Source organism: Dermacentor albipictus, chromosome 5 (genome assembly GCF_038994185.2).
Source record: "Dermacentor albipictus isolate Rhodes 1998 colony chromosome 5, USDA_Dalb.pri_finalv2, whole genome shotgun sequence".
Lineage (NCBI taxonomy): Eukaryota > Metazoa > Arthropoda > Arachnida > Ixodida > Ixodidae > Dermacentor > Dermacentor albipictus.
The window spans coordinates 76,139,706-76,166,122 of NC_091825.1; the positions used below are offsets into that span (position 1 = coordinate 76,139,706).

General features: G+C 45.8%; 1 protein-coding gene across 2 annotated transcripts in view; it reads left to right on the top strand.

Moving 5' to 3' along the window:
* The first annotated feature begins 308 nt into the window (after positions 1 to 308).
* LOC135899750 (tetraspanin-33-like) overlaps positions 309 to 26,417 on the top strand; it is a 39,733-nt gene continuing 13,624 nt past the window's right edge. The window contains exons 1-3 of one of the 2 annotated variants that reach the window (XM_065429081.2): positions 326 to 376; positions 464 to 543; positions 823 to 1,147. In XM_065429081.2, coding sequence (XP_065285153.1) covers positions 853 to 1,147 — 295 coding nt within the window. In that variant the 5' untranslated portion in view covers positions 326 to 376; positions 464 to 543; positions 823 to 852. Of the gene's footprint in view, positions 544 to 822; positions 1,148 to 26,417 lie in introns of both variants that reach the window. The other variant, XM_065429078.1, reaches the window with a different exon arrangement.

Consider the following 26,417-nt stretch of genomic DNA (forward strand, 5'->3'; position numbering starts at 1 on the left):
ATTGCGTCTTCGTAAGCCTCTTGTCTACCATCTTGTCATGCATCTCTTGTCTACCATCTTCGTCATGCCACCGTCATCCTGTGATCGTCATCATTCCAGCTTCTTCAGCTATTATCATCGTCGCCATACGTTGAAGTTATGTATGTGATGATAAATATGTTGCTAAATGTGTTGTTGCTAAATAAATTTGTAAATGCCAAATTAGTTCGTATGATGCTAAGTACGTTGACCGCGAGAGTGATTCCGAAGCTTAAGCCTTAAGCCAACAACGGTTGTGGGGCAGGTGATTCGAAAGGATGGAATTAATGGAAGAAGAAGACAATTCTCACAAGGGTCGGCTAGCCGGTTGACTGCAATCTGTCAGAGCCCTGATATTGTACGAACACCTCTTAAGCTTAAAAAGCAGAAACCCGCGTGCTGACCAGCTTCATGCCACGCGAAATTAAGGGACGAGGCTATGCAGGTTCTCGCTCAACCCAGCCGCCAGTGCCGACCTGCAGCCCAGAGACTGAGGAGACGCTCCTGCTGGACGTGAATCCGGTGGTGAGTTGACACCAGCTTCAATAAAAAGCTACATAGCCGAATCTTGGTCAAGAGGAGGCAAATTATGAACACTTCCACATGCCTCTCCCTGGAAACGGAATCATTCGAACTTCAGCATTCAATTGAAAGGGGTTGCGTTAACAGAAAATTAAATTTGTGACGACTTTCTTCATAGCTGAAAGCTGCTACCTCTAAACCAATTCAACGGCATAAAAAATACAGGTTTACTCTAATAACAACTTTACTAATAGATCTTACTTGTGCTTCTGTCTACCCAAGGTGCGGTGCCCGCTGCTGCTTCTCAACCTGATGCTGTGGTTTGCGGGTGCTTTCCTCATGCTGGGTGCAGTTGTGATGTTAGTGGAGTCGTGGGACACGGAGGAGGACGAGCGCATCCTGCAACAACTGGATATTTCCGGAATGCTGCTGTCGCACATGGAAGTGCTGCTGTTCGCGTTCGGACTTTCACTGTTCACGATCAGTTCATGCGGCTGTGTCGGGGCGCTACGCGAGAACACCTTCCTGCTCAAGATGTACTCACACGCACTAACCCTTCTCATCGTCATCAGCTTCGTGCTCGGCGTACTGGTGTTCTTCGTGCCCGGTAAGGAAGCCAGATTTTGTTAGGCGTGGAGTTTATGAGTGAAAACTGCAAAGCGGTGGCTTTCTTTGGTCTTTCCCTTCGCTTTACGGCTGGTACGTTTCTGTGTGGCCGTTTACGTTACTTAGAGAGCCGCCTGCCCACGTTTATATATATATATATATATATATATATATATATATATATATATATATATATATATATATCGTTTTTATTGAATAGTTGCGAACGCAGATCCCCATCCTCAAAGAACGGTCCTCTTAGCAATAGGCAATGAAATAATGCATTTAATTACGAATTAAAACACATTTAAGAAGTTACCTCGTGCAAGCCAGCACTTTAGGGCGTTGCCATTTTTATACGTTTTAAATAGATATGCGCGCGCATTTTTTTTACCTTACAAAACAGAGAGAGAAAAAAAAAACTTGTTTTGTTGCGCCAATGTCCTCAGCTCAACTGTTGTCAGTTGTCCTTCGCTCTTTACGCTTGCTGGGTGTTCAATGCAAAATAGCTACATAAACATTCGTGGATGAGTGTTCATTCTGACAGCATACTGGCTTCTCACGGCAGTGATGTACCAGAATAATGAGACCCGAGCGAGACAGCTTTTTACGCAACTTTGTGGAACAACCCAAAACTTTTTTAACACTTCGCAAAAGCTTAAGCAATATTTCTGGGAAATTTACTGATGTGTCAGTGCAACGGCACATGTAAGTCCACAGGCCTGTGGGCCACATTTTGTCACATAAAACGGATACGCAGCTATTCGCGCAGGTGGTATGATTTTGATAGGCGGCCGATTTTTAGGAGGCCGGTAGGCCGTTGATGGAGCCTCGTCGTCACGGCACAATTATAACAATTGGCCACATCGAGTTTAATACCAGTGTCGGTGCTATCAGCATTGCCGGCTTCAGAGAAGCACGATTGAATACCGCGCACGAGAAAAGTACAGTGTACGCCACTCATGCTAAAGTGACATACAATTTTAAAGTGTTGCGACGGAAAGCACTTCTGTCACGGCGTCAGAACTTATGTCGCTGCGACAGAAAGTGGCGTATCTCTAACGCAACGACAGAAAATTAGTAGACCCGACAGACAGTTCCTGTTTCGACGTCAGAATCGCTGTTGCGATATAAAGTTGTTGTTGTGACTTAAAGGGACGCTGAAAGGTTTTCCAGAAAAAATCAGTGAAGAGCAGTACGCCGTGGTTTTACACCCTCTGAATTCGAATATCGCATCGAAATTGAGTGAAAGAAAGCGCAAACATAATTTATTTTGACGAAGAGTGCAGCAGCAGACACGCCCAGCTCGCGCGCCTCGTTTCCGCCTGTGATTGGTCGGGCGCCTCGTGACGTCAAGAATGGTTCGGCTTGCAGACAACGAGTGAACGCGACAGCCATCGCCTCGCTTGCAGCGCTGTCGCTGTCGCGTGCAAGATCACTTGTAAGGGATTTGTACTTGTACATACTACACGTACGTACATACTTGTACATACTACATGTGCGATCCGATTGCGAAGAGCCGGCCTCTCCAAGAAACAAAAAATGCTGGTGCAAGCACTGCTTTCCACGAGAACGAAGGCGAAGTGTTAGTATCTCCTTGTGTTGGAAATGTTCTTTGGCGAGTATGTTTTTTTGCTAAGCTGCATTCAGCGTTCCAGTGAGTACGTTTCCGGGCAAACAACAGTAGTGTTATGTTCCTGCATGCCTCCTCGTAGAACGTAAGCGGTGATGCGATCTTCAGCATTTGTGCCCTGCCCCAAAGCTGTCGGCAATCTACACAGATGGTTTAAACGCGGGAGAAGTTTACCGGCTGTTGTAGCACGTGTAGTGTAGAACCTTCATCAGCGTGCCATCCGCACGCTACTCCTAACCGGCGAATTCCGTCGGCTACGTGAGATGGTCGGTTTCTTATGTGTGCGAGAGAAGGGAGAGTGCAGCTTCTTGACGTGAACAGGCTTTCCAACACATGCAAACTTTACGCTTGCACTGCGTTATGGTAGCTGCATGCAGGCTGTTTCACAACACACGTGCGAATAGAAAATTCGCGGCGCTTGGCAATGAAACCTGCGTCAAGGGTGGGTGATAAACATGCACCTTCCGTTCAGCGTTCTAACAATATTTTTTTAGGAGAACCCAAAGCACGCATTATTGATAAACTTCGCTAGTAATCGTCACGGATGTTGTTAGAGCAAAACACTTGTTCTTGAGCGCTTGAAGATGTTTCGCTTCACAGCAGCCTCCCACTTAGCTGAAAGCTCCTTGTCTTGCAGGAACAAATGGAACATCGGAACATCGTCGCGGCCGCTGGTGTTCGTGCAAGCGTAGGTTGCACAGAACGCCGGCATGATCGGCCTACAAGTTCAATTGATGCTGCGCACGTCAACTACCACTCCTAGATACACACAAATAAAGGAATGTAGGGTCGAGCGAAGCAGATTAGGACGGCACGCACGCAGAAATAAGCCCGATCAGGCACGGTCGCGGAGACTGCGAAGGAGCGGAACAGCAGTGTTGACGTCACTAAGCCACGGTTTCCGGTCTCCGCTCGCATCGTCAGTGTCAGCAGCAGCGTGCGACGCTCGACGGGGGGTGGAGCTACAGCGAATTTTTACTGACTATTGCGTCGCTCCTAAGTGAAAAATCACCCCCAAAATCTTACCTTCATGGTTTATAAGGTTCCCGCACCCGTATATGAGAGTCTTATTGAATTCGACAGACACTTCAGCTTCCGTTTAAAAAAATCTTGTCGCGACAGAACGTTTCTGTTGCGACTTCAGAATTCTTGGCTGTCGCGACCGAATGTTTCCGTTCCGACATCAGAATTGGTGTTGTAACGTCAGAGTCGCTCTCACGATAGAAAACTGTTCTTGCTACTTCAGAACTCTAGTTGTCGCGACAGAAGGTTTATGTCGCGACTTCAGAACTCTTCGTTGTCATGACAGAATTTTCCTGCTGCGACGACAGAATTTCTGTCATAACGTCAGAATCGCAATCACGATAGAAAGCTGTTGTTACGACTTCATAACACTTGTTGCCGTGGCAGGACCTCTCTGTTGCGACTTCAGAACTTTTTCAGCTTCACGACAGAATACTTCTGTTGCGACGTAGGAATTTCTGTCCTAAGATCAGAAATATATGTTGCAACTACAGAAACATCAGGAACTTCTGTCGTACAACAGAAATTTCTGTAGTGGCGACAGGAACTCCTGTTGTCATTTTGAACTGGGAAAAACATATCTCCTGGGCGCCGGAGGGCCACGGCTGCTTGCCTATTGGCTTTCGCTGCTGGCCACTTCCGCTAGTATGGCGGCAACCGGGGCGGCGGCCTCCGACGTTGCCTTCGAGATTTAAGCTTGCTTACTCTCCGACGCCGGGTTGCCGACACGGTGAACGCGATGAAGCAGTGGGCACTGACGCCCGTTTGGTGATGGGAGCACGCGTCGCTTGCATTTATTTATTTATTTATTTATTTATTTAAGATACTTTCAGGGCCCGAAGGCATTACAGAAAGGAGTGGGTGAACATAACAAAACATTTGTGCAATATACAAAGACAGGTTCAATGTGGCGTTTCATGAATGCTGGTTTTGAAGGTGTCGGTATCCAGGATGGCTGCAACGGTGGCGGGAAGGTGGTTCCAATCTTTGCTTGTGCTAGGGATGAATGCACTACTGCAAAGTTTAGTACGTGAAGACGGCACACCAACTTTGAAACTATGGTCAGAGCGAGATGATATGTATGACGGTTGGGTGATGAGCTGTTCTTTCAACAAAGGGTTGTGGTGGTATATTTTATAGAATAGCGAAAGGCGGAAGCATCTACGACGGAAAGAAAGTTCTGGCAAGTTAAGTGTTATCTTCATTGAGGTAACGCTAGCATGTCGGGAGTAGTTTGATAAGATGAAACGTGCTGCACGATTTTGAATGGCTTCTATGCTGTTTATGAGTGTAATGTTAGCTGGGTCCCAAATGGCGCATGCGTATTCTAGTTTGGAGCGAACTAATGTTTTGTACAGAGTTAGTTTCAGTGACGATGGTGCGGATGAGAAGTTTCGGCGCAAATAGCCCAACATGCGATTGGCATTGCTACATATAATGTCGACATGCATGTGCCAGGAAAGGTTGCTGGTGATGTTTAGTCCAAGGTATTTGTACGACGAGACAACTGAGAGAGGGCTATTATTCAAGAAATATGTATGCAGATTAGTAGTATTAGTACGCTGTGATACCCGCATGCATTTACATTTGCTTAGGTTAAGCTTCATAGACCACTTGTTACACCATAACAGAACGTTATTAATGTCGTCTTGGAGTTTACGATAATCATTGAGGTTAGTAATTTTATTATATATAACGCAGTCATCAGCAAAAAGTCTAATAGTTGAAAATTTCACACAGGAAGCAAGATCATTAATATAGATTAGAAAAAGTAGAGGACCGAGAACCGACCCTTGCGGCACGCCTGACGTTACCGCGAGGGGCGCAGACGACGAATTGTTAGCGATTACGTATTGTGTTCTATCAGCAAGAAAGTTTTTAATCCAGTCCAGTACTAGCGGGTCAATGTTAAGAAGGCTAAGTTTATAGATTAGTAGGTTATGGGATACGGTATCGAAGGCTTTAGCAAAATCGATAAAGATGCAATCGGTGTCAAATCCTAAGTCGATGTTAGAAAAGAGGTCGTTAGTAAAGCAAGCTAGTTGCGTTTCGCAGGAGAAGGATTTCCTAAAGCCATGCTGACTGTTGTTAAAAAAAGAGTTCGTCTCAAGAAAATCAACTATGTGGGAATATATTATGTGCTCCAGAATCTTACAGGGAATGCTGGTTAGTGATATGGGACGGTAGTTTTCGGGACAATGTGTGTTACCTGATTTGTGAACAGGAACCACCTTCCCCACCTTCCAGTCGCTTGGTAGTGATGAGCAGTGTAATGATTGTTGGAATATCCTAGAAAGAATAATTGATGAATACAGTTCAGTACACTTTAGTATTTTTGAATTAATTTCATCTGAACCCGCCGAAGAAGATATCTTCAAATTACCGATTAGTTTTCTAATGCCCACCCAGTCTATAAGAATTGAATCCATTGGGGTATCATAAACTGTCGTAGAAGGTGGCAAAAGCATAGGTGCAGCGTCATGAAAAAAGGAAGCAAAGATATTGTTAAAAATTGTGCAACACTGATCACTTTGAACAGGGGTATTAGACTGGGACAATTGTATTGCGGCTGGTGTATTACCACGAACAACATTCCAGAATTTACGTGGGTTGACATGTAAGTATGATGGTAATGTAATGCTGAAAAAGGTTTGCTTAGCTTGGGAAATGGCGCTACAATATTCATTGTTGATGCGGTGATATTCGGACCAACGAATCGGGTTGTTAGAGTTTTTTGCGGAACGAAATAACCGTTTTTTCTTGTTCCGAAGACGGCGCAAGGCGGCCGTAAACCAAGGTGACTGGGGATTACAGTGTACTTTTCGTTGCGGAACATATTTTCGAATTAGGAATAACAGTTTGCATTTATAAAGGGACCAGTTTTCTTCAAGTGTTCGTTGGTCGAAATCGGGCATCACTGCATCCATAAAATGCTCCATTTCTTGCGTAATTGCGGGAATATCAGCTTTGGAATAATCGCGAATTGTCTTGACCTTCTTTGTGTAAGAAATGCGTGTTTTTAAATCAAACTGCAGCAATGAATGATCACTTATCCCAGGAAGATAAGTTAAGGAGGAAACTAGGTCGGGGGTAGTAGACAGCACTAGGTCAAGTGTGTTAGAAGATGTTGGAGTGACTCGGGTTGGTTTGTGGACCAGCTGTGTTAAGTTGAAGTCAAAGCACAAATTTAAGAATGCAATGGACTCGGCTGAAGTACGTTTAAAATTAACACAGTCAGTCTCCCATATTATATCTGGAAAATTAAAGTCCCCCAAAATGAATAACGGAGAGTTGGGAAACCGAACAATCAGTTTGTTAAGGACATCATGGAAATCTGCAGAAACTGTAGAGGACGAAGTTGGTGGTCTATAACATGCACAGAATATAAAGGGACGGCCTGAAATGCTCACGCGCACACAGACTAATTCTAGGGGTGATGTAATGTCAATAACAGATGAATTTAGGTTGTCTTTGATGGCAATCAAAACGCCCCCTCCTGACCGGATATCGCGGTCACACCTATAGATGTTATAAGCACTTTCGCAGTCGAATATTTCACTGTTCTTTATTTTCGCGGAAAGCCAAGTTTCAGTAAGGACAATGACGTCAGCGGAGCAAGAATCGATAGTTGAAGATAAAGCTGTTCGCTTGTTGGAAACGCTACGCACATTAGTGAAAAGAACAGACACGCTATTTTGACAAGGTCGACTCGAAGATAGCTATGCAGACTGAGAGGAAGGATTTATAGGACCTGTGGCATCGTTATTTACTTCAGTGGCGAAATCGGAAGAATGGAGTTCGCAGATAGTATCGGTGACAGAAGAATACACATAGGTTTTCTTGTTCATGACTAATTTATTTGTCCGCAAAGAAAACGATTGCCCGCTAGCTTTTCCGAATTCAATTAGTTTCTTTCGAGATTGGCGTGTAGCCCTGCAGAAATCTTCTCCCACCGATATTTTTGTGGCCTTTAGTAGGCCTTTCAGTGACAGGATCTTTTCTCTTGTTTTGAATGATGAAAACTTGATAATTATGGGGCGAGTCTTGCCGACCACAAAAGAGCCAAGACGATGTGCCCTAGCAATCGCTTCATCAGATATTTCTAATTTTAGATGGTTTTTAATAAGATCGCAAACGAGGATTTCAGTTTGTGCCCATGTTTCCGAAGCGTTATCAACAACCCCATAGAACAAAAGGTTGTCCCTCCGGGATCGATGCTCTAAGTCGTCAAGCCTTGATTTTAATTCAGAGTTTTCGGTACTAATGGCAGTAGTAACTATTTTGGATATGTCCGTGGGAGGCGTGGAAGATTGAAGTGTTTCCACAACTGTTTCAAGGGTTAGCAATCTGGTTGCGGTGTATCCGAGGCACGTCAAGCAATTTTAAATACTTCAAGAAACGCCTGTGCAACGTTGCGCAAAGGTTACGTGTAGGCGTTTGACAACGCTACGCTTGACTGCCGACGTTTTCCGCGATGCTGAAAAAGCATTCATGTTGAATGTGGACACGCAGCCACAACGAGGAGGAATACGGCGGCATGATCGTGGAGTCATGAGTTTAGGCCACAAAAATAACTACACGGTAAGCTTTTGTTGCAGTGGAAAGCGCGCATTTCCGAGAACGCTGCTACGATCAGAAAAGACTTAATGCCGCATGCGCTACGCGGAGCGCGCACTTCTCTAAAATAACTCGACGCCGCACAGAGTGACTAAGTGCATGCCACACGGAATGAGAAGCGCGCGTACATTTGCACAGGTGCGTCGTTGAGCCTTCAAAGTATGCTTCAAACCATAAGCATTTTCCTGCTGCCGCACGTGCGGCTTCTTCGTGGAATATGATTTTCTTGTACGCGCCATGCGTGAATGGAAAGCGCATGGCAAACACTTCATTTTCTCATCTTTTATTACAATAAAGCGTAGACAAAGGGGGAAGCTCTACTAAAACGCCGAGCTTGCTGCGATTTTTCAGATACATGTAAAAAAAAAAAACGAAAACGGTAACTTCTAATGGCTTCAACGTACGGCAACTGTAAGATGCGGCGAAGCATTTAAGGTATTGCTGTGAAGCGAGTGAGAATTTGCGCGCATACGCACTGTAAGCAACGCGTTATTATAAAAACTGTAAACGGCGCTTGGCCTCGCTTCTAGCCTTCATTTTTATTTCAGGTGCTTACCTGTGGCCTCCAGGCTGAAGCATGCAGTGTGTTGCAGTGAAGCGAGGTGAGAATTTACGCGCGTACTGAATGTAAGCAACACGTTATAAAGACTGCAAACCCCACTCGGCCACGGTTTTAATCTTTACTATAGTGTCAGGTATGAACCTTAGGCATCTGTTTACCGGCGTTATTTTTCTTTTCGTTTGCTATACAATTTCACCGCAGTACATATACGCGTTGTTGAAGAGGTTTTTAAAGCACATTCAACTTCATGAAACGTGTATACCAATCCCTCCCATCCCAATCGAAAAAAAGCGGTACCTACCAGATCACAAGTGATGCCAAAAAGCATCCATATTATGGAACCAGGAACAGGAGCGTAGTCTCGAGAAATGACCCATCTTTCTGTATATAGACGAACGTGTCACAGTCCGTTTGACATTGTTTGACGCAATTTTTTGAATCCAATCCTTATTGAAACAAGGCATATAATCTGGAAAAAATGTGGAGGATCTTATAATGCTTGTGGTTACAAGGGCAAGCGGAAATGCATGAACGACATGTAATACAGTAACGAGAGACCTCAGAAAAGCCACTTTACAAAGCAAAGCAAGTGCAGAGGTTATCCCAATGATGGTAGCATATCGTTTCTACAATTGGTCTTACAACTCCGAGATCACTCACCTAGACTAAAAGAAACAGTTTGCTGACAGGGAAGTACTTCTTACCTTGCTATTAATTGTTAAGACATGCTGAAGTGCGTACATTAAAATTGTTTCATCCAAATATATGTTGTAGAGCCTTGAGCTCATGAGCAAGAGTAGACTGGCATGTTTTTTATTGTGCTATTGCGCCTACTTCACAATTTAGAGTGCAACAAGACCTACAAAAAGAAACGGATTTCTTGATGAATGTTCCTTAAAAAGTGTCTCCGCAACACTTATATATACTGTGGTGAAATTGTATAGCAAGCAAAAAGAAAAATGCCGGCAGTGAGATGCCTCAAGTGTGAACCTTGTGGGGCAGTGGGGTTTCCATTATGTATAATGTGTTGCTTACCCTCAGTACGCGCGCAAATTCTCACTACGCTTCACTGCAAGACACTGTAAGCTTCAGCTTGGATGCCTCAGGTGAGCACCTGAGACGATAATGAAGGCTTGAAGCGTGGTCAAGTAAGGATTAGTTTTTATACTAACGCGTTGCTTCCACTGCGCCGGCGCCCAAACTATCACGCGCTTCACTGCGAAACACTGAGTGCTTCGCCGCATTACAATACAGTCGTGCGTTGAAGCCATCAAATATCACCGTTCTTTTTTTTTGTAACTGAAGAATCGTAGCAAGCTCGCTGTTTTAGTAGATTTTCTACCTTGCTCAACGCTTTATTCTAATAAGAGGCGAGGCAATTAAGTGTTCGCCACGCGCTTTTCCTTCACGCATAGCGGGCATAGGAAAATCACATCCACGAAGAATTGGGCGTCAGAGCTAAGCCGCATGCGCGGAAGCAGGAAAGTGCTCATATTTTGACGCGTGCTTTGAAGGCGTATATACGCACATCTGCAAATATATGCGTGCTTCTTATTCCACGTGACATGCACTCAGTCACTCTGTGGGGCGTCGAATGATTTTGCACAAGTGCGCACGCCGTGTAACGTATGCAGCCTTGTCTACCTTATCCTCCAAGTGTTCTCGCAAATACGCACTTTGAATGGCAACAAATACCATGTCGTCGTTATTTTTGTGGCCTAAACACATGGCTCCACGACCATGCCGCCGTCTTCCGCCTTCTCGCTCTGGCGTGGGTCCACTTTCTGCATGAATGCTTTTTCAGCATTGCTGAAAACGTCAGCAGTGAGTCGTAGCGTTGTCAGAGGCCTGCACACAACCTTTGCGCAACGTTGCACAGGCGTTTCTTGAAGCATTTCAAGTTGCTTCACGGGCCTCGTGTACACCACAATGCAAGCAGTGCGTGCTCCTATCTACAAACCGGTGTGAGTACCCGCTGCAGCATTGTGTTCACCACGGCGACAGCTGGGGATCAGAGAGTAAACAAATTTAAACCTGGGAGGCAAGGCCAGTGGCCGCGGCCCTGGGTGCCGCCATGCTAGCGGAAGTGTCCTGCGGCGCGAGCCAATAGGCGGGCAACAATTTTCAATTGAAAGTCGTCTTCCTGAAAAAGAGGGCACATACCTTATCTGTTACTTTATGTGTACATTATTCAACGACCTTCGGGACTTTGCAATTCGATGATCTGCAGTCTCGTGTGAAGTAACTGTGGAGACCAATGCATGCTATTTTCAGTATTATTCATTTGACATTCCTTCAATTTATTCGGTCACTGTATATACACACACCTGTGTATCATTTTTATGATGCCAGGGAACGTGGTTATGGGGAACAGGCTAGCACCAAATGACACCTATTTGAGACTCAAGCACTTTGAAACAAGCACAACAATGTAACATTAACCATTCTCGCTATATTGCAGCACATGTCGAAGTGGTAGCCGACCAGTGGCTTTCTTATTGTGGTACGCAGAAGCAAAAACCATCGTCCAACATAACTCACAAACCTTTATATTCCAGTTCTCGGAGAATACGGAATACCGACAAACCGCACAATTCAGTATTGGCCTTTCTCCGTATGCAACGAGTGTGCCAGTTTATTAGGCGTTTTACTTTTAGTCTATAGATAACGTTAAAACTATTTGCGGCAGTCAGCGCACCTGTAGTCGTCAAACTGTGTGCTTCAATACACGGGCGTTATTTGCAAATAAATCAAAATTCAAATATTCACAAGCGAATCAATTAGTTATTACTGCTTCATAGCACATACTACAGTTTGGGAAATGTAACAAGTGGAAGAATCGGCTTTTATTGACAGATGCGGTGTTTCCACGGGAGCTTTTCTAGAAATTCATTGAATGTACTTCAAGTCGATGCCGATTGCGTGGAGAGATGGCGTTTTTCTGCAGAAATCAGGCATTTGTATTGGCTCAAAGGTTGCTCCTATTCTTAGCAATATTAACCTGAGTAACGTTGACAACTGCTTAGAGAAAGCCTTAGGTGATAGCGTTTTCAAGATATTTCGTTATGTTGATGATTGCCTGATTTTCTGCAATAGGGAAGAATTCGATTCCGCTGCTACCTCAGTAGGCGAGCAATTTAAACATTATGGAGAAGGATTAAAGTTTACCAAGGAATTTCCTCCGTGACGTGTAATTCAGTTTCTTGACATTTCCTTGGACTTCGAACAAAATCATGTTGGTGGGCAGTACTCCCCAAGACCTTTGAATCCGCTGCTAAACTTTCAATCCAAGCATTCCAATGTATTATAAAACGCAATTGCCATGTCGTGCCTTAAGTCTTCACCCACCAGAACCTGCATGCACAAAATGACCGCCAGTTTTAATGCGCAAGTCCGGTGCCTATTAGAAGCAGGTTATCCTAGTGTAGCAGGGGCCACTTTGGCTGAGCGCCTAAAGAAGTCGGTATCGAGGGGGACGGACGTGATTACAGAAAGCAGTAATAGCAACAAAAAAAAACAGTAGTGGCTATTCTGTATATTCATTCAGTGTCGCAGAGGCTTAAAAAAGTTGCAAGTAGCTATGATGTTAATGTTGCTTTCACTGCTCCCAATGAGCTAGGTAAGAGATGCGCTGCCGTACAGAGGAAAAAGGAGCAGGTAAAAGGCAAACAACGAACAGATATTTGTCCAGTGAAGCACAATAAGAACAACAGTTTTGCTGACTCTCGTATGGGTGTGGTTTATAAAATTCTCCTTAGCTGTGGCCAATTCTATGTAGGGCAACCGCGACGGTGTATCAATCAGAGGCTAATGGAACATAAAAGGCCGTTAACCGATGGATCGCCTTCAAATTATTCCCTACATTGCCAAGATTGTAACTGCATGCCAGAGTTAGATGAATGCGCGATATTGTGCAGGCATAAGAATGAAGATACGCGTCTTATGGTAGAGGCATGCCATATCTATAATGGTGTAAGTGCGTGCGTGAGTCAGCCTTCGATTACTTTACATAAGGAAGAGATTAAGTGCATTAACAGTTATCTCTCACGTAGACCAGCACGTGTACCCGACTGACACGTGGTGTTACCAATCCTGAGCTTGCGCAGATGAGTTCTGTGCCTTCTTTCTTTTTTTTCGCCTCAGTGCTCCCTTCAGTTGGTAGTCGGCGTTCGTGTTCTCCACTCCTCTACTCTCGTGTCCTGTCTGCACGCCTCACCTCTTTTTTGCATAATGAATCTTTACCAACTCGCTCAGCTTTCTGCCGTTCGTAGCTGGTGAGCTTTCTAGGCAAACGCATATGCAGCAAATTCGAAGGATGACACCGATTTTGACATATGTTGCCTTAAATATGTGGTTATAAATGCATTTATTTGCCATATATCTTTTACAAATCAAATGTAATTTGATGGGTTGAAGCAGCAAGATAACTTGAACGCGAATGTATTTTCTTGCGCATTGCGTAATAAACGTCTCGAAACAGGTGTCATCCTGAAAATTAGGCACATATGAATACACCTCTTTCAACTCGGCGGCTACGATTTGTGACGCAAATTATGTGCCGTAAAGTGGCTATTTACCACTTATTTAGTCACATTTCCTTAGGTAGTGGACCATCTCTTTTATTTACCAGGCCAAGTAATGTGCGCTTAGCAACGGATGTTAGATAAAATAAGTAAAAGAACACAAGAATTATTATTGTAATAGCTTCCACCACCGATTTTTTATTTTCTTTATATTCTAGAACAACCACATAAATACTGATCCTTTAATTTTAATGTATGTATAATTCAGAATAATGTCTATGTTTAGCACGTAAATACTGCGTGTGCACTAAGTTTATGCGCGGTATTACCTCAACTAATACTTGGTGAATCATTTTGCTACTTTCCCAAGTATACAATAGTCTTATATTACCAGTTGAGAACGTGTAATTTCGAAAGCATCTCCACTTAGCTTGATTCTTCTGAGCCATTTGTACATGCTCCGAGGTGATAAAGGTCACGTTTGACGCTCAGTATGAAAATTTCTGTCGAGAGGCGAGGACCTTGGCACGAGTAAAAACCCCTAAGTGACGCAGATGATTTCGCAGAAAAGGGGGAACAAAGACATGCTTTTGCAAGCCGAGCACAGCAGCGCACCTGTTATGAGCTCCTTCTGGCTCCTCTACTGCCGTGCTCGTCAAATTCACCTATGTCACATGGATAGCTGGCCTTTGTGAGTAGAATCTGCGATCCGAATGGGAAATCAGCTTAGTAAGCGTCAAATACGACCTTCATAACCTCTGAATGCGTGCTTGGAAGTATGAATCCAAATGCCTGGTGTTTGAACACGCTTGCTTTCAAGTTGCCAAGAGAAATATACACTACATTTATCAGCATTTCTTGATTAAAATTGTGGTAGCCATACCACAAACTGCCTGGGACCTCAGAATTTGCGTGGCTAGTGTGTCCTTTTTTAACCACGTTAGCAATAGTGTAACATTGAAGCGCTCTATAACCACGCCTCGGCTGTAACGTCAGAGCATGCTTCGCGAAGAAGAAGTAGCACGCGGCAAAGGCCGAGCCGAGGAAATGTCCATGCACTGCTCAAAGCATGCACGCCAACAACGTTTCTTGGCATCCCTTGGTCACGGCAGCAGCTCTGCACAGTCGACGACACGACTCCATGCCACGATCCCGGAAACGGTGTCTACTAGTCGGCGCGAGCAAGCGTCGTTCGCATCAACGCACCTTCCTGGCGAGACTCGTAGTAGCCGTCAATGACTACCGGCTATTTTTCAAGCCACGGAGGGTTGCGACCTGGACACAGGCGACCACTCAAGTGGCAGCGCTGACCTTGCTACAGGCATTTTTATTTGCCTGGAGTGGCTCCATCGTAGTCCGGGGAAGCAGCGCAGACCACGTGCAGGCGACAGCAAACTAGGGAGGACTCCACTCAGCTGCGTACTCAACGTAATCCGCAAACACTGAAGCAGCGCAAGGGTGACTCATTCTGCATAGGCATCCTCCACGTGCTACGATTTTGAATTCGGCTAGCGAAAGATCATGCGGCTACACAGACGCTAAGTTCACGCGAGCTAAGCTTTCCTTCTTAAGGCGAACGAGTAATTTCAATTCGTGCCAGGCTAACTCGAATTAGGCAAACAAAGTGTGACACCTCAACTCCACGGTCATCCAGATTGTCAACCTCCACGGGTGAAAGGCAGCGCCGAAAAGTCCTAAAGAAAGTCCGAAAGGGCCTAAGAAGTCACTACGTTGACAACAACCGCCATTCAGAAACAACGTCCAAAATGGGCGCATAACAGCGAGCTGCGAGGATGCGTCAGGTCTGTGGTGTTCCTACCCTTCTCGTTGCATACAGCATGCCAATCAGCGGCGCCCACCGTCCCAGAGATTGTCGAAGCACCCGGTGGCAAGCCGCAGTATCAGACAGCCGGTAGCAGCTACCGTGACCCGTGGCCACCCGGGTTTGAGAGCCGCGACTTCCAGAGTCAAAGGAATAGAAGAAGCTCTTTACAGAAGAAAGTCGGACAACCCACGAGGCTTCCATACTCCGTCGCTTTGGGCGTGCCAAACCTCCGCGGGCACTAAGCCTCACTCTATCATGCAGCATGCAGACGATGTGGGTCTTATACCGACAAATGTTCCTCAAAAATGCTTGCGATAAGGTATATGCTTTGAAAAGTACAAATACGCTGGAGGAACAGGCGCCCCCCTCAAGAAAGCATGCCGATGCTAACTATTAAAATCAACTCTAGACCTACGCATCGCCTGAAACAAATGTTCCTTCAAACCGAGCAAATTGTATAAACTATCGTCCAGTGCTCAACATGGCCCAATGGAGGGTGCCAGATGCGGGGTGTCAACGTGCTTTTGGGACAAAGGAAGGTCATCAAGTAGTGAACACAATCTAAAGGTCATTTATGGCACATTTCATACACAAATGCCTGCTAGCCTCATTACTTCCTGTCGAACATGCGATTGGCGCGCGACAAATCGAGGTCACCAGGTTCACCGCGACCGGATAGCGATCGAATATGTTCGCCCCATGCTGGACATCAGGCTAATGGACACCAGGCTAATGGATAGTGCGTAAAGTGACATGAAGGGTCGCGCGTTCTAACGGCGTGTTCGTCCATTCCCGTGTACTGATCCTTAGCATTTCGCAGGACAGTCCCGCGAATAGTGAAGGAGAACGCGAAACATGCGTGCCACTCGTCGACCATAAGCCAAAAGACTAGTACTTTTCACACCCCTTAACACCGCCATTAAGTGGCGTGATCAGCACAACACTCAGGCAATGTGTCTTAATGAGCTGCAACCACACCGACCACCACCCACGCACAGCTACGCGGAGAAGATGGATTGGAAGTGCTCCTGTTCGCGTTCGGACTTTCACTGTTCACGATCAGTTCATGTGGCTGTGTCGGGGCGCTGCGCGAGAACACCTTCCTGCTCAAGATGTACTCACACGCACTAACCATTCTCATCGTGATCAGCTTCATGCTCGGCGTACTGGTGTTCTGCGTGCCCGGTAAGGAAGCCAGATTTTTTTAGGCGTGGAGTCTATACCTCCTGCAACTTTGTGGAACAACCCCAAACTTCTTTATCGCTTCGCAAAAGCTGATGCAATATTTCGGGGAAATTAACTAATGTGTCAGTGTAACGGCACATGCAAGTACACAGGCCTGTGCGCCACATTTTACCAAATAAAACAAACGGATACGCAGCCATTTGCGCAGAAGGTGTGATATTTATAAGTGGCGGATTTTTAGGAGGCCGGTAGGGCGTTGATGAGCTTCGTCGTCACGGTACAGTTATAACAATTGGCCGCGTCGACATTAATACTAGTGTCCGTGCTATCAGCATTACCGGCTACAGAGAAGCACGATCGAATACCACGCAAGAAAAAAGTACAGCGTAAACCACTGATGCTAAACTGACAAAAGTTTAAAGCGTCGCGACGGAAAGTGCTTCTGTGGTGGCGTCATAACTTATGTCGCTGCGACAGAAAATGGCGCATTTCTAACGCCACGACAAACAATGTGTAGACGCGACAGAGTTAGTCCTGTTGCGACTTCAGAATCGCTGTTGCGATACAAACTTGTTCTTGTGACTTCATAAACTCTTGTCGCGAGAGAACGTTTCTGTTGAGACTTCAGAACTCTTGTTGTCGCGACAGAACATTTCTGTTGCGACTTCAGAACACTTGTTGCCGTGGCAGAACCTTCCTGTTGCGAGTTCAGAACCCTTCGTCTTCGCGACAGAATGATTCTGTTGCAACATCATAATTTCTGTCCTAACGTCAGAAATGTATGTCGCAACTACAGAAACATCAGGAACTTCTGTCGTACAACAGAAATTTCTTTAGTGACGACAGGAATTCCTGTTGTCTTTTTCATCTGGGAAAACATATCCTCTGGGCGCCGGAGGGTCAGAGCTGCGTGCCTATTGGCTTTCGCCGCAGGCCACTTCCGCTAGCATGGCGGTACCCGGGGCGGCGGCCTCCGACGTTGCCTTCGAGATTTAGGTTGCTTACTCTCCGACGCCGGGTTGCCGACGTGGTGAATGCGATGCAGCAGTGGGTACTGAAACCCGTTTGTAGATAGGAGCACGCACACCTTGCATTGTGGTGTATCCGAGGCACGTGAAGCAACTTGACATGCTTCAAGAACCGCATGCGCAACGTTGCGCAAAGGTTATGTGTGGGCATTTGACAACGCTATGCTTGACTGCCGACGTTTTCAGCGATGCTCAAAAAGCATTCATGTAGAAAGTGGACACGCGCCACAACAAGAAGGAGGGAGACGGTGGCATGATCGTGGAGCCACGGGTTTAGGTCACAAAAATAACAACTACACGTTAAGTTTTTGTTGCAGTTGAAAGTGCATATTTCCGAGAACGCTGGTACGATCAGCAAAGACTTAATGCCGCATGCGCTACGCGGAGCGCGCACTTCTCGAAAATGACTCGGCGCCGTGCAGAGTGACTAAGTGCATGCCACGCGGAAGGAGAAGCGCGCATACATTTGCACATGTTTGTCATTAAGCCTTCAGAACGTTCTTCAAACCATAAGCAGTTTCCTGCTGCCGCGCGTGCGGCTTAGCTCTCACGCCCGATTCTTTGTGGGGTACAATTTTTTTGTGCGCGCTATGCGTGAAGGGAAAGCGCATGGCCAACACTTCATTGTCTTATCTTTTATTACAATTAGGTGTAGACAAAGGGGGAAGCTCTACTAAAACGCCGAGCTTGCTGCGACTTTTTCAGTTATATGTAAAAAGAAAAAAGGAAACGGTAACTTCTAATGGCTTCAACGTATGGCAACTGTATCATGCGGCGAAGCATTTAAGGTATTGCTGTGAAGCGACTGAGAATTTGCGCGCATACGCAGTGTAAGCAACGCGTTATTATTATAAAACTGTAAACGGCACTTGGCGTCGCTTCTAGCCTTTATTTTTATCTCAGGTGCTTACCTATGGCCTCCAGGCTGAAGCATGCAGTGTGCTGCAGTGAAGCGAGGTGAGAATTTGCGCGCTTTAATTGAAATTCGACAGCCGCGGACTGGCATCGAACGCGCGCCTTCATGCTCAGCTTCAGAACGCCATATTAGGTTTCCGCAGCTGAATGAACACAACTGATTAACATTGAACATAATATATCGCAACAAATGTATCACTTGCTCCAAAGAGTTGCCGACAACATGTTTGGCTCACATACACGCATACTTCACAGGATTATTATTCAAGCTTGCCTGCAGTTAGCCGAACCACCTAATAAATGTCAGTGCAATACATGACATAAACGTTCGGGACTGCAAAAGAAATTTTCCGTGGATGCTCTAGGACAGAAACCTGCTAAAAGAAGAAACCAAAATTTTCAGTTCTACTTGAGTTCGAGCCTGGAAATCGAGTCCAATTGAAAAATAGCCGCTCTAAATTATTGTAACTGCCTCAAATCTATAAAATAGCACCTTAGACCTTTTTTTTCGCCACATATATGGCGTTTTTTGCATACATCGTGCACAACGCGCTGTGGGCGCTACTGCTTTAGTGCCCTGTGCCATATTCACAATAGCTGCTCTTCTATTCAACGGATGTTTGCACTGCTCCGTTTCTTCTTTCGCCACACTTAAGAGTAGAGCCGTTTTCCTTCCAAGTACCTTAAAAATAGTGAAAGGTATATTGTTTTACCCTATACTTTCCGCGTGTACATGACAGAACAAGATTGTAAAGACCGCCAAGAGGATTTAGGTGGACAGCGACAAAATTTAGCAGCTCCGCGTGCCGATATTAACGCGACAGCGTTAAGGGTGCCGTGTCGCAGAAATACCGGCGTCGGCGTTTGGCGTCGGATTCGCTTTCGGCAAGAAGATTTTCGAACCACTCATACCCACTCCTTCCATCGGACGCAACGAAGCTACTTATTAATTTAATTTCTCAAGCTAAAATACATAGAAAAACCGTGAAGTACGACTTACACACAACCTACAGACATCACAGCGTCAGATTGTAATTTTAATATACGAGAAGATATATTTCTGTTACGCAAAAACTCAAAGAAACACCATGTCCAGCGTTTATACCATACATAGACCGGCAACGGCGTCCACCACTTAAGCAGTGTAACTTGAACGGGGTAACTAAAAACTATATCTATAAATGGTGTAACTAAAAACCTATGTGTTAAAAAAATGCTCTAAAATTTTTCATCAAAATACTGGTATACGAGTAACTTTCCCATTCACATATTTTTCATGTACTGAAAAGCAAATGTTCATTTTGTTTTCTATTTCACAATTTATGAGTTCTTGGCGACCCCTACCAACTAGTGTTTCTATCGCAAGACTTGGCAAGGCTGTGCAAGCCAGCTATTATGTCATGAGGAATGGCGTTGCTCAACTGAACGCGGCGGTTTCGTCCGAGTTTTTTTATTATTATTATTATTATTTTCTTGCGTGTTGGTTAAAAGTGTGGCGTGCGCTTCACTTCAAATTTTGCGAGACTGAGTGCACTGCATTCGATGGTGAAACGTGCGACTGCAGGTTTTTTTGTTATCGCGAAGTTCACGCTGCGGCATCCGACACGCTTGTCTCGCCGCGACGATAAATGCCGAATGCCCCGCGAAGAAATGTCGCGCTATGTTCGTTTACTCTCCGTAACACAGGCTCCGAGTGCCTGACGGGCAGCAAAATCGGTAAGTGGAATGTTTTCTAAATGATAATGTGGGGCAATGTGATCTGACAATTGTTGGCTATGAATGCATGGCGTCGCAAGGAATTACGAATGATTCTGTGAAAAGGATTCGCATATGTTGCTATGCCTTACGACTGTGTGCTGGCCATAGTACTTTTTATCACTGAAACATGTTTTGCTTGGTCAGTTATATTGGTTGCAATATTCAAGACGAATAATAGTGAAGTTGATTTTGAAAGCTCTTTGGCAGTGTCATTTATTTCCATTTTATTCGCTCACCATCCTAAGGATGCTACTGGTGCAAATACCGTCGATAACAGCTTAATTACGTTCACATTAAAGCGTACGCCACACCTAATAGTTAAAGGACACGCTGGCGTGTAAGCTGAGGCGTGTCACATGCCCGCCTCAGCATCAAAAAAAAAAAAATAACAGCTGTCATAGTGGCCGTAATGCCGGACGCTAAAGAAATTCAAACATTCGCGCCAAGCAGCATAAGATCTTGACGTAACTTCCATTTCCGGTTGTGACGTCACTTTTTTAAAATTAATTTTTGCGTGCTGTTAGTTGTCGCCACCATACGTAGATTGCGACGGTTACAACCAGCCCACTTTCTTGACATGTGGGCTTATATGGAAGTTTCGCTACAAGCTTACATGTACCTCGATGCATGCGCGTATTCTGTGTTGCTCCCTCACGCCCCCGGCGAGAAAAACGAGAACCACGGAAGTTTCTTCTTTTTCTTGTTTTTATTTTCTTGCATATTCTTCCGAAGACACTGCCTCCAGGAACTGTTCATAGTGAGCAAAAAGAGAGAGGAAGGAAATTAAGGGCTTTCGTACAGTGTACTACAAGTATCAGCGCCGCGCGACCGTTTTCATTTTGCTAGCTCCTTAACCTTGTTTCCACGCTGCATAGGGAAGCCTAGATGTTCTGTGATAGCTTGGGCGACATATGCCTAGCGGCTGGTGTTCATTACACGAATTGCCGAATAAATCCTGGTCCTATCACTGTAAACAATCAGTATGTACACCCAGCTGCCTTCGAAGGTATTTCCTTGTGATAAGTCAGCGTTGATAAACATGGCGTTCATTCGTGCCCAGCACGCCACTTTGCGCGCACTCACTTTATTAAGACAGCAATTATATGGACACTCCAGACGCATTTTTTTGCCATTGTCGACGCCGTCACGATGATGTTCCGTGTAAAGTGCAAGGGCGATAACAACGTCGCCGCATGCTGTATGCTGTATGAGCGAGTTAAACCAATCTGGTGTACACAAGAGAGGAAAGCGGGGAGTAGGTGAGCCATCCTCATTCGCGCGCAAGATTCCGTGGGAGGGGAGGTAGGGGAGCAGGGCGTTGTACTTCGGCAGCAATTGTGTAAACCACGGCCACCCGGCGTTTATCTTGAAAGCGATCTGCGTTGTGGGAGTGTAGGTGGGCCGATGGCTCGTTCCTTTGCATGGGCTGTGTTCTCGCTGCTCAATTTGCGTTAAAGCGACTATCGCTTTAACGCAGATTGGACGAAACGCTTTTGGGTGAAACCGCGACTATTCTCATCACGTGCTTAAATTTCCCATTCAGGTTTCGCTGATAAGGCTATTCAAATTTCAATCTTTCTCCTCTGCTACTGTAAAAATAGTACTATTGTCGCGCCCCGTATTCTTGAGGTTCCTTTCGCAACTCTTGGAATATCACTAAAGTCTGCAGGTTTTCACAAGAGCGAAAAAAGTTTCAAAGATGTGTTGGAAAGGATATGAACATTCGAATTATGGGCTTTTACATGCCAAAACCACTTCCTGATTATGAGGCACGCCATAGTGGAGGACTCCGGACGTTTGGACCCCCTAGAGTTCTTTAACATGTACCTAAATCGAAGCACACAGGTGTTTTCGCATTCCACCCCGATATAAATGCGGCCGCCGGGACCGGGATTCGATCCCGCGACCACGTGCTCAGCAGCCCAACACCATAGACACTGAGCAACCACGGCGGGTGGATGTGAACATATAACGATACATTTGTTCTCTATATGGAACTTACTTAAATCAGCGGAGATGAAGGATAGTTTGATAAATTTCTCTTTTGAAGAAATATTAGGAACCTGTTTCTCATGAGGTTCATTGTAAAGGCGAAGAGAGCACAAGTGTTGCATTGCTCCTGATATGAGCAAGACAAAGACCAAAGGGTCGGTCACGCTGTTTTTGCTAGCGGTTCTCGAGGCAAAGGGTGGCGTCAACGCACGAATCAAAGATCTCGGGAGCCAATTAGGAGCTATCCGGAAATGGTGCCATGGCGTCGACCGAAACTCCAGGAGAGGAGCCCGCCACGTCCAAATGCTTAGATATGTCAATCGGCTCGACACAGCCGAGGGACATTTCGCGAAGGATTATAAACGGGTATGCTAACCGGTTGTGCGATAGCATAATTCTCGTTCCAACGGCTACATCACGAATTGTGAATGGAAGTGGTAGAGATCTGCGGTGAAGGAAAGCCGGTGACGGCATGAACAGTACATGGGCGTCGGGCGCAGATGGATAAAACAAAGGGACTGGTGTTGAGGTGCTCGGCGACAGTAATCTTTCAGGAGGCGGGAGAGGTGGCCGGAGGAGTAAGGATAGACAGAGCAACCTCAGCACAGGCGCAGTCAACGACGGCACTGTGGCCCGAGAGAACTCCCCATTCCAGGATGACATGAGAACAGGAAGGCAGCACAAGGAACATAGTCGCGTAAGGTACGTCCTGAGGAACGATCCTGGCAGTAAATGCGGCTGAAGGTTCAAAGGGCTCCGTGGTGGCATTGCAAATTACATTGCCGCAAAGTGATGTGGTGACCTTTCTCATATAACGGCAAAGAGACTCGCGTATGATGGAAATGGCAGCGCACATGTCGACAAGTGCGAATGTAGCGACTCCTCCAACTTGTGTTTCTAGAATATTTTGCGGTGATAGTAGAGGCCTTGGGCATTTCAACAAGCCGCTGCAGCTCTTGGCTTCGAAGCTGCAGCACTTAGTTTCTCTTGCTGGAAGGCGGCCGGCGATGCATCGGCTGTATTGAATGGTGATGTGGTGATGAAGAACGATGGCTGCTGAAGTTCTGCTGTACAGCTGAGGATAGAGGTTAGACAGGTTCCTGGTTGAGAGGCAGCAGCGAGAACTGGCGGCCACCTCTTCATGAATGAAGACTATGGTTTGAGGAAGAAGAGACCCATCATCAGTCGGTCCGGGAGAGGTCACCAAAACAGGAAAGTGAGCTCACTTGAGGGACAGCTTGGCAGGCGAGCACTCGTTGCTGGCGTAATTTTACAAGCTTTGGCAGTAGGTCACTGCGGCTGCAACGGCAGTAGCATTCTCATTCATGTGCTTTTGAAAAGTGTCGTCTTCAATGCCCTTGAGAATTTATTTAGTCTGATGTTTGTCGGTCACCGCTTGGCTCACTCGGTTGGAGAGATCGATGATGTCCTCCATACAACTAGGGAAAATCTCGCCCGGCAGTTGCGCTTGTTGGCGCTGGTGTTGCTCAGCGCGAAGCTTTCGCACGACCGTCCCGCCAGATACCTCCACGAAGGCTGTCTTAAAGCCATTTCATGTCGCAATAGTTGCGTCCTGGTTTCAGAACCAGAGGCTGACAACATCCGCAATATAAAGAATTCACACAGGTGAGCTTTGTCTGATTGTCCCATTTGATGTGGTCGCTCACCCGTTCGTATGACGAAAGCCTGTCGTCGATCTGAGTATCAGCGTTTTCACTCAACACAGCTGCGTCTCGTTGACTAACGACATCGGAGGCATCGTCTTGGCGGTAGCGTTGGAAAGAGTTCGGCTCCGGAGTTCCATGACGAGGCACTAGGGTACCCCGCACCTACACCGAGTGCTACGAGGTTCATTGACAGTTAGCCGGAATCTCAGTCACGTCCAGTGCAGAGAACTGCCGTGCAGTTGCAACCAAGCTCCAGCGCGAGCAAAGACAGCGACACTGACCACTTGGTCTTCCTCACATTAAGAGCCACGTGGCCACAGAAACGCTTGTGCTATCTCCGTCTTTACACTATGTATATGTATGCATTCGAGCACTCCAAGGGCCTGATATTCCGGTGCAGGCCCGGCCCAGGCCCGCTCTATGAAACCTGAGTCCAGTCCAGGCCCGTGGGTCTAAGCCCGGGCGTGCCCCGGGCCCGTATTATTGAGTCAGGACAGGTCCGGGCGTTCATTACTAAGCTTAGCCAGGCGCCTCGTGGGCACGACCTGGCGGGGCCTGTGTGTAAAAAAAAATGTTTTTTTACTTACAGATTATACCGTATGTGTCATCCTCACCCTGTCGAGGTCTAATCAGCAGCACTCTATAAGGAATAGTAGACTGAAATCTTTGTTTCTGCATTGCGATCCACAACCGGACAGCCAGATACCTCCATGAAAGCAGCCCTAAAGCCATTCCATGTTGAAATAGTGCCATCAGTGGCCTGGCGCATTGGCTTTGCTGTTGTTTGTTCCGCCGGTGCGTATACATTATTCTTGATCGTACGATTTGATCCTATGAGGTAATTTAGCAAGCGATTATGTATTAAACCCAATTAGGCAATTTCACGAACATGCAGCATAAAATAAACGCACAAATACAGAGACCCCTTGAGTAAGCAATAAAATAATACAATATCCTCAAGTCTAATAGTGCCATCGAAAAAACGGTAAAGGTAAAATGATTTGAAGAACGGTTTTTGTACAATGCATTTTTTTCTTGCGTGTATACCATGTTCGTTTTTGTGGAGAAGCAAAAGTCGAGAAGCCATCTCGGCACTGTTAAAGTAGATGTCCAGCGAAACTGGCGAAAACCCCCACTAGATTTGCTGAGGGGGGGGGGGGCGAGGTGTAAAATGTTTTGATTGCTTTAGAATAACCTTGGTAACGGTAATTTACAGTGACGGTAGTAATGGCAGTGATGTTATTTTGAATGCACGCCGCGGCCAATAGCGGTGCTGCAACAGCATTAAAATAATTGGCTGGTTGGTTATTTGATATGCCGAAGGCTAAGCACATCAATACCCACGTCGCAAGCTGCCGTCGCCGCGGCAGCTTGCGCAGCGATAGTCTTTACCGGGAAACGCATGCGGCAAGCGCTACGCGCTCCACATGGTTGTCTTAAGCACCTTATCATCAATTATGTGTTTAGGATGTTTGTTTCGCGCTTGTTATTTATTGAAACATGTTTACCCTGTATGTTGTATGCGTGATTGTACGCGTGACTTTGCCGAGTGCTTGAAGCCTCTGCCTTACGGGGGCCTGAGCCTCTGCTCCTAGCCTTCAATGCCACCGGGACCAGCCCCGTTTCTGCTAACAGACGTGGACACGAAATATGCCGACCACGAAAAAGTTAGCCGCATCGCTGTAAAAAAATAGAACTTCATCTGTTTCTTTCTCTATTCTTTTGCTGAGGTATTCAAGAGCCAGCTCTTTGCACGTGTAACTTCAACTTGGCATCTTATGCCTTGGACCATGCGATGCACAATGTTGGCGTTTAGTCGAAGGCATACATAGGCCCTTTAATAGGCGGGCCCAAGCCGGGACTTGGCCCACAGCCTCATGCCCGTGCCCGACTCGGGCCCTCAGAAAAACGCTTCTGACGGCCGGACCCTATCTTTCGGATCAGTCCAGGCGCGTGCAGTGCTGGGGTAGGCATTCTGACTTAGTATATTATGATGTCAAATAAATAAACGGGTTTACCATACCAAGAACTTCAGTGTGGGTTATGAGGCACGACTTATTGTAAAGGGCTACAGATAAAATCACGCACACTTTTGGTTGTTCAACGTACACCCAAAGTAAAGTAGACACTTTCTTTTTATTTCATGTCCATTTATATACGGCCATTACGGCGTAGATTGAACAGGCGACTTTGCGCTCACCAGCAGAATGTCAAATAGATTTCTCCACGGTGGCAACTAAAGGAGAAATAAGACAATATAAGACAATAAGACAGGAAATACACATGAACATCCTGGCGCTGCTTTAGGGAATCCGCTTACCTCCTTGCTTATTGATTTAGATGAAGTAAGCGAAAATATATTTTCACAAAATTCGAAGGCCGTCCGCTAAATAAGGGTATAAAGATCTTTTAGCCTGTTAATAAAATGATTAGCTGAAAAGAGAGCCGACTAAAAGAAAAATCTCACTGTAGGGGTAAAGGCGTGGCAAAGACATAGCGACCAATAGCGGGGCGGATCACTAATTCCAAGAAAATGTTTTTGA